Raw genomic sequence first — 8,184 nt, 5'->3', positions numbered from 1 at the left:
ACCGTGGGTGCTGTCATCTCAGGTGCCAGCTCCCAAACCAAGTATCTCCCCAGACTGCATTATCTAATACATTGTCTAATACACCCCGCTTGTGCTGCCACTGTTCATGCCTCCACTTCGTCCCCAGGGCACCAGGAGTGTCCCAGCGCCTCTGCTTTACCCCGGGCAGCCAAGAGCCCTCCTGGCAGCTGCTGTGCCGCACATCCCATCCCTGTGCCGCACATCCCACCCCGCTCGGCCGCTGACACACGGCAGCACAGGCCTGGAAAGAAGAACACGACTTTATTATATCCACAGCAGCTCGTTACAAAAGCGGCGGAGCAGGGCAGAGCCCCGCGGTCGCGGGGAACGGACGATCCCCCGGCGCGGCAGCGGGGCTCGGTGCTGCGGCGGGGAAGGCGGGCGGGCGGCGGGGCGCGGCTCAGGGCGAGGCGGGCTTGTCGGGGTTGTGCATGTGGTACACGTCGCTCTCCTCGTCCTCCGGCACCTGCGGCAGAGCCCCCTGAGCCCCCCGGGCCGGGCCGCGGGCCGACAGCGCCATCTCGTGCCCCCCGCCCCGCTCCCGCTCCCGGCCCGCTCACCTCCCAGTAAATGCCATCCTCGAAGCAGTTCTCGGCCGCGGCGTCCCCCCAGATGGGCAGCTTCAGGATGCCCCCTGAGAGGAGGAGGGCAGGGCGGTGGGCACGGGGGGATGCGGGATGCTCCACCCAAGGGGGCAAACGCAGCCCTGGCACGGCGCTCGGTGCCGTCCCCCCAGGATGGATCCGGCACATGGATCCGGCCGCTGTTTCAGCATCCTCCCCTCTCCGCGCTGCCCTCCGGCTTACCCACGATGGCTCCCCCAGCGAATGCCATCAGCAGAGACACCACAATGCCGGCTGCCTGGAAGCCTCCCTGGATGCTGGGTGTCCGCGTCTGGTACACGCCCGTGAAGTCAAACGCCTTGATGAACCTGCCGAGGGCAGAAATGGTGATGATTGCCCCTGGCAGGAGGAATTCCCCGGCTCCGGAGGAACCATGGTGCCTTGCTCTTTTGGGAGCTCTTCCCTGGCCCCATCCCTCTTCTGCAGTGGACCAATGCCCAAAACACTGCTCACTTCTTTCTCTGACCCCTGGCAAAGCTTTACCAAGGAGGAGCCCAAAATACAAACAACCTCTTTGTAATTCAGACTTTTAGCTTTACCTGACCCCACAAAACAATGCAGGGGAGAGGGAGAAGCACTTCCCTCCCCACTGTGGCCCAGAATAATGCCAAACAGCGGGACTGTGGCTCACTTTTTGAGGCCACCAAGAGTCAGCTGCATAAGATGAGGCTACAATTCAGTAAGCCCAACACAGTCAGCACAACCCATGTTTTTGAGGGATAACTCTGGGCAACTCTGAACTACTAACAAAAGCTGTCATTTGCTCCCTGCTCCCAGCCCACAGAGCTTCAGGTAAAATTTGTTCTCAGGGAAGATTTTCAAGCCATCTTACCCTTCCTTTCCGTACACATCTTCCGTGGCTGCAGCTGCTGTGATGGCCCCCACAATGCCCCCAATAAGGCCTGGCATGGCATGGAGGTTGTGGATGCCACATGTGTCCTGAATGTGCAACCTAGACTCCAAAAAAGGCTGAGGGGGGGGGAAGTAGAGAGAGATCAGGGAATTGAGTGTGACCCTGGAAAGGATTAGTTTCTTCCATGGAGGATTGGGATAAGCAGAGAAAGAGGAGAGATATTGTGTCCCATTAAAGAGCTAAAGGCTCGTAGACAAAGATGTGAGCCAAGCTCAAGATAAACTAACAACATATCCTCCAAACATGCTCCTTTTGGGAGTCTGAAACTTCCTGAGCATTTTGGGCCAGTAAAAGGAGACAGAAGTGCATCTCACAAGGGATTCTGGAAAGCAGGAACTGTCAAAGGGAAGTGAATCCATTTCTGGTCTCCTCAGCAGGAGCAGGGCTGCAGGCCCCTCGAGCAGCACTCACCGTGAAGTAGACATAGCCCAGCGTGGACACGATGCCAGAGATGGAGCCAACAATGAGGGAGCCATATGGGGTGAGCATCATCTCGGCACTGGTGCCCACGGCCACGCCGCCGGCCAGCGTGGCGTTCTGGATGTGCACCTGCAGGGGCAACCACTCTGCCTTGGCATCTCAGGGACATTGCTATTGCTCAGGGATGGTGCAAATGGCAAAGCGGGAGAATCAGCTCTGAAAATGTTTCCAGAGGAAATATCAGGGCCCATTTTCCTACTTGGTGGTGAAAAACAAGAAAAGAACAGGCAGCTTCTGTCTGTAGCACAGGTGCACAGAGACTCCCACTCCCCGTACCACACACGTTCTTTGCATCCACAGATATGGGTGGGGAGTTGTGATGAGATGGAAATTGTCTCACCCGTGTGTCATGCAAGCTCTGCTGTCACAGAGACATGTCACCCACACATCCAACACGTACAAGTCAGCCCCCTGATTGCTCACGAGCTGCTGCGCAGGCCTTGTTTGATGGGGAGCGCTGCCAAAAAGGGCTCTGCAACGTGTCCAAGAGCAGGTCCAGTCCCTGCTGTGACTTGGGAGGGCATCACCCCACACTTCAAGCCCTGCAGGACCCATTCCCACTTTCTTATTCAATATAGCCTCAGAGTTTCTGCCTGGATGCTGGTTTCACCATCATCCCGGAAACCCTGTGTCTGTTCAGCAAAACAAGAGTGCCAGTTGTTTCCTAGACCCTTGATCAACCTCATTATATGTCCCTGGGGCAGTGCAGGGCTCTGTGCTCCCATCTTACCATGTCAAGCTTGCCCTTCTTTTGCAGCATGCTGGAGAAGGCCATGGTGGTGAGGACACAGGCAGCCAGCGAGCAGTACGTGTTAATGGCAGACCTGTGCTGGGCATCCCCGTGGTCAGAAATGGCTGAGTTAAAACTGGGCCAGTACATCCACAGGTACAGGGTACCTGGTGGGATGGGGCAGATGGGATGAGGAAGAGAAAGGGAAAAGAGAGAATACAGGGATTGAAAACAAAACTCTTCTGCATGGGGGGAAATTACATCCCATAGTCCTGCTTCCTCAGATCCATGCCCCACATGATGAGACCAGCATCAGGAAAGGCTGGCAGAGAAAGGGAACCAAAATGCATCCTTATTTTCCCAGGCACCATCTCAGCCCAGCCACTGAGGAAGGGAGCTGAGTAACTCTGAAATGTGAAAGATCTCTGGGATACAGAGCTCCTCAACCCCATATCCTGGTTTCATTTTTTCCCAGAGACACAGAAGGATCCAGCCCTGTGCAGCCCAGTGCTCCCCATGCAGCAGCAGCCCAGGATGAGGGCTGGCTCACCGATCATAGCAAAGAGGTCAGAGTGGTACACGGAGCCCTGCTTGTCCTTGCTCTGCTCCAGGTTGGGTCTGTACAGGATCCGTGTCACCGTGAGGCCAAAGTAGGCTCCGAAGGTGTGAATGGTCATGGAGCCACCTGCATCCTTTACCTGCAGCCACGGGAAAACAGAGGTTTGCCTCTGCAATCACCACTTGTTCTGGAGCTGAGGCCTGATCTGCATCATGCCCAGCTTGTCTGTGCACTTGACAGAGGACCCAGTGCTCCTGAATTGACAGGCTTATGTGTAAAACCCCAGAAGATCTCCCTTGCCAGGAAAGTATGGTCCACTGCCCCTCTCCTTCACAATCTGCCTGCTTTTGCTGCCTGGATTCTTGCATTTTTAATGCTCATGAAGGCAGTGGCTTGGTGGGGCCATAGCAAAGGGAGACAGTTTGGAGAGGGGCAGGGAGGGAGGAGCAGAACAAAGCAGGTACTACCTAAAGCCTTACATGAAGAAGGTTGAGGAGGATGTACTCATTCACTGAAAAGAGTGTGACTTGAAACAAAGTCATGACAAGGAGCTGTATGGGGCTGGTTTTGCCCAGGATGGCCCCAAAGGCAATGCACACAGAGCCCACGCAGAAATCAGCATTGATCAGGCTGGAAAAAAGGAAGGAAAATTGTGGTTTAATAAGGAAAAACTTCTCTGTAAATCACTCTTACCCACCCCCAGCTCTAGAGATCCCACCTGAAGAAAAAGAAATGATTAGGAAACATCCCTAGATTTCCCACTGACCTTCCTCTCATCCTCACACCCCCACATTATTCAGGTAATGTGGATGATACGTGTTCCCAGCACTGACATACAGGTGTTGCCAACTGCTTGGCTCTCATTCCAGCTCTTCCACTGGCCAGGCCAGAGATGCCATCCCAGAGCCCAACTCCTCCTTACTTCTCCACTCCAATGAGGATCTTCCCATCCTTGAAAGAGTGGAACCAGCCTTGCATCAGGAGAGCCCACTGGATCCCAAAGGCAGCAAGGAGGAAATTGAAACCCACAGCTCCGAATCCATAGCGCTTGAGGAACGTCATGAGGAAGCCAAAGCCCACAAAGATCATCACATGGACATCCTGGAAAGCTGCGCAGAGGGAAGGGAGTGTCAGCTCTGCCAGGACAGCAGGGCTGCAAGTGCCCCGTGCATTTGGTGTTGAAAAGAAACTAATTACATTAGTAGCAGTAGGGGGAAATTCAAGAGAAAATGTGTTTGCCTCATGTCCCCATGTTTCTAAGTCTGAAAATGGCTCAGCTTTTAGAAATTGGCTTTTGGTTAAAAGGCTCAGCCTTTAAAGTAAATGTTTACTAAAAGCTGCGTGCAAAAGAAGACCTGAGAGTAATGGAGTGTACAAAGGAAAACGTTTTTCTATTCAGATTGTTTTTTCTCCTTTTGTGAAAAACTCAAAACCATCACATGAATGAACAGTAAAGTTTTGTTGAAACACGTAAATGGCCATTTTGGGTAGGTCCATTCAGTGCAGGGTCCTGGTGATGGCTCAGAGCAAGGAGAGCACAAGAACAAGGAAAGTTTACAAATACATTTTTAAATGCTTTGGAAATCAGCGGCAAAATACCCTTGAGAGCAGAACCCCACCCTGTGAGATTTTTAGTGCTCAAACCAGAGAGACCCAGTTCTTCCCACTAATGGTCAGAGCTGCTCACCTGAGCCCCTCAGATGCCCTTCCCCCGGGGGAAACCAGATCTGTGTGAGCCTCTTGAAAGACCTTCTTGGTGCAATAAACCTGCTGTACTTTTTAATGCTGCACCTTTCTATCAGATAAGCATTCCTTTGCAATTAAGTGAGCTGAAACGCTTGCATACTTACAAATTGAATCATGCAAACCCTAACACTGCAGGCCATTCAGCCAATGGAAAGAACAGGAGACCCAAGGCTGGGATCCCCCTTGGGAGACTCCTGCCAGCAAAACCATGCTGCAGAGCAGATAAATACAGCACTGAGGGAGCTAAACCAGAATATTCTGCATTTTGCAGTGCAGAAATCATTATAGCCACTACATCCAGCAAAGTCTGTGCACTCAGAGAGGGTGTAAGCTCAGGGCAAAGGAAATTCTGGGGCTGCAAGTCTGCTCTACCCTGAAACTGTGCTGAAATCCATCAGCTCCTGGTGCATTTCCACAGGGCTTGTGTCTGCTACCACCCCTGAAGCCTGGTGAAGAGTTGTGTTAAGTGCAGCTCTGCAGAAGCTGGGAGTTTTGTCCTTTTGTGCTTTAGAAGACCTTGCAACTTAAGGATGAGCATTTGGACAGGCTTACGCCATGTAGTGCCATGCTAATCTGATTGCTTTTAAAAGATGCCCCCCCTATGAAATCACTCTTTAAAAAGGAAGGAGACGAGATCTGCAGGTGGCACTGCTCAGCAGAGGTCACTTCCAAAGCACTTCTCCACATGTCCTAAGAACCAGTCTTAGTTACTGTGGTTTTACCACACAATCCCATAGACCTTCCCTCTGCAGCTGTATTTGTTTCCTCTCTCTCTTTTCAGTGTAAGCAGCACAATACACAGCTAGATTTATCTGCTGCCATTTGCATCATATATTCATTCTCTCATCCTAAGAGCAGAAATACACAGGTCAGAGTTAAAGCTGTGGACTGTGTGCCTTCCCAAAACCCAGAGGATCCCATTGTGTGTTAGACCCTGTATGAACTCAGGAGGAAGAGCAGATCTTTCTTTAAACCACACCCAATCTAAGACCTTTTTCTAACCCTTGCCTTTGTTTTCTCTTAGTAAGAAAGAATAACATTGTTATCATTCAGAGGCAGTACAGGCATTGCCATGCCCTACAGATTTTGTAAGCCTGCTTTTGTGGCAGGACAATAGCCATAACTATCAAGAATAAGTGTTTGGGTTTTGGGAATGCTCTTGGGGACAAACAAATCTCATTTCTTTTCCTCTAGAGAGCAGATGAGTCACTGATTACAAAATATCCATGTGCAATCCAAAATGAGAAGGAATTGTCTCACTGACTGGACCTGGCAATGGGCACCATTGACACAACCACATATTGGCTTCCTGAAACCAGGGCAGCTTCCCTCTGCCTGCCTTCCCAATCTTTTCTGGCTTGAAGGACCTGTTCATTTGTCACTCATCCCTCTGCCACTGCAGACATGTGCTGGGGACAGCAGTGGTCACAGATATGTTGGTACAAATGATCCTCGGGTGATCAACCACCACAGTCTTCTGAGCAGCACTGGATGGACACAAGGATTAAAATTCCAGGGCTTGGCCACCTTGTCATGTTTGTCCATCTTTGCAGAGAGAGAAAATTTCTGATTAGATAAGGGAGAAAGAACAGCTGTGCTTTTGGGCACGTGAGCTCTTCCTCAGGCCTGAAACAGAAACGTAATTCAAAGCTAAACTGAGCAGCTGCCCTTAGCTTGATTTAGTTGTGTTGAATCCATCTTGCCATTTGAGGGGGAATATTTGGCACTGCAGAGCAGGAGTGGGATATGAGGACAGAAGAGATGTCACTTCCTTAGCTCCTACACATTCTTTCCTGATGTCCTCCCAGCACACCAGTGACAAGAGCAGCCCTCAGGCACTGCTGCTGCTTCACACCAACCTGTGTGGGGCTGGTCCCAAGGGCAGATGTCCAGGGAGAGCCCAGGGCAGCCACGACCGTACATGAACCTGGAGGCTGACTGAGCAGCGGGTTTCTGTAAGCAAATCCTTCTCTCCACTAGCTAATCCTCAGCAGCCACAGGTTGCTATAGCTCCTTTGATTTAGCAGGTGTTTTTAATGGAAATGTTCTAAATAGATGCATGACTCAGGCCTGTTGCTTCCTTGGAAACAATTGCCTACAGAAGCAGCATGTTCTGAAAGGCTCACAAAGATGACCAGCCCTGGAGATCAAAGCCACCCAGAGGCACTGGCTGGCCAGAAGAGCTTTAACCTTCTGAATAATTTCTGTGTCACTGTGATGCAGAACCTAAGAACCCTGGGAACCTGGCAGCTCAGGAGGACTCTGGCACCGAAATGCCAGTAGCTAAAGGGTAATTCACAAGTGAGGGGGTGGACAGAGGAAGAGGAGGAAGATGTCACAGGATCTCGACAGCCGTTCCTCTGTGTGCACAGAAAGGCTTGCTCTGATCCAAAGCTGAGGGAGGGGGCAGAGAGCTGAAACTTGCAGAGTGTTGGGAACACGTCAGCCCTATTCCTGGAGAAAAGACGTCACAGTACCCTGCTGACAGAGCCCCAGGGCACCAGAGGGCCATGAGGCTTTTCTCTGGTTCTTTGGTGAACCCCAAGTCAGCCTCGAGGCAAGAGCACAACCTGTTAGCAATTGGTGGAGACAGCACCTCTGACAGGCTCTGCCACAGCACAGGATAGGATGGATGGGACAGAATGGGATGGTGGGATGGGATGGGATGGGATGGGATGGGATGGGATGGGATGGTGGGATGGGATGGGATGGGATGGGATGGGATGGGATGGGATGGGGACCAGCCAGCACAAGGATTAGGCTCCCAGAATACTCACAGGGGTATCGGAAGTAGAAGTCGTTCTCCATGTCACTGGTCAGGTTCATGCCCTGTTTCTCCTTCTCCCAGTGCGCATCAGCTTCGGCGCCGAAGCGCACGAAGACCCCGAAGAGGACAATCATGGCCAGCTCCCAGAGCAGGCACACCAGCGGCAGCCGCCAGCGCATGTTGGTGTTCTTGGCCATGCCCTGGCGCTCCCTGTCCCTGCGCAGGGGCTCCGGGGGCTGAGCGAGCCGCGGCCCCCACGCTGCCCAGGGCCGGGCACATATATAGGTCAGGGAGGACGAGGTGGGGCCCAGGGAGGTGCCTCTGGCAGGATCACGTTTCAGAGCA

The 8,184-nt window shown here is 52.3% G+C and overlaps 1 protein-coding gene across 1 annotated transcript; it reads right to left on the bottom strand.

Annotated features, from left to right (window-relative positions):
* Positions 1-263: 263 nt before the first annotated feature.
* Positions 264-8,036, bottom strand: RHCG (Rh family C glycoprotein). The gene is made up of 10 exons (XM_066558896.1): positions 7,850-8,036; positions 4,249-4,435; positions 3,806-3,956; positions 3,318-3,465; positions 2,768-2,934; positions 1,969-2,106; positions 1,477-1,613; positions 828-952; positions 582-655; positions 264-487 (listed from the first exon to the last, which is right to left on the bottom strand). The coding sequence occupies exons 1-10, from the start codon at positions 8,034-8,036 to the stop codon at positions 422-424; spliced, it is 1,380 nt and encodes a 459-aa protein (XP_066414993.1). The 3' UTR covers positions 264-421.
* Positions 8,037-8,184: the final 148 nt, after the last annotated feature.

The sequence above is a fragment of the Molothrus aeneus genome, chromosome 13, assembly GCF_037042795.1.
Source record: "Molothrus aeneus isolate 106 chromosome 13, BPBGC_Maene_1.0, whole genome shotgun sequence".
Classification (NCBI taxonomy): domain Eukaryota; kingdom Metazoa; phylum Chordata; class Aves; order Passeriformes; family Icteridae; genus Molothrus; species Molothrus aeneus.
This window is presented reverse-complemented; position numbering and strand designations above follow the sequence as displayed.

What these genes read in the sequence shown, in the direction of transcription:
- RHCG (XM_066558896.1), bottom strand. Translation starts at nt 8,036, where the DNA reads ATGGCCAAGAACACCAACATGCGCTGGCGGCTGCCGCTGGTGTGCCTG. An exon ending in CTTCTACTTCCGATACCCCT is followed by an intron (nt 4,436 to 7,849) that starts GTGAGTATTCTG and finishes CCCTCTGCGCAG; the next exon opens with CTTTCCAGGATGTCCATGTG. An exon ending in CGCTGGGGGAGCCATCGTGG is followed by an intron (nt 656 to 827) that starts GTAAGCCGGAGG and finishes TCCTCCTCTCAG; the next exon opens with GGGGCATCCTGAAGCTGCCC.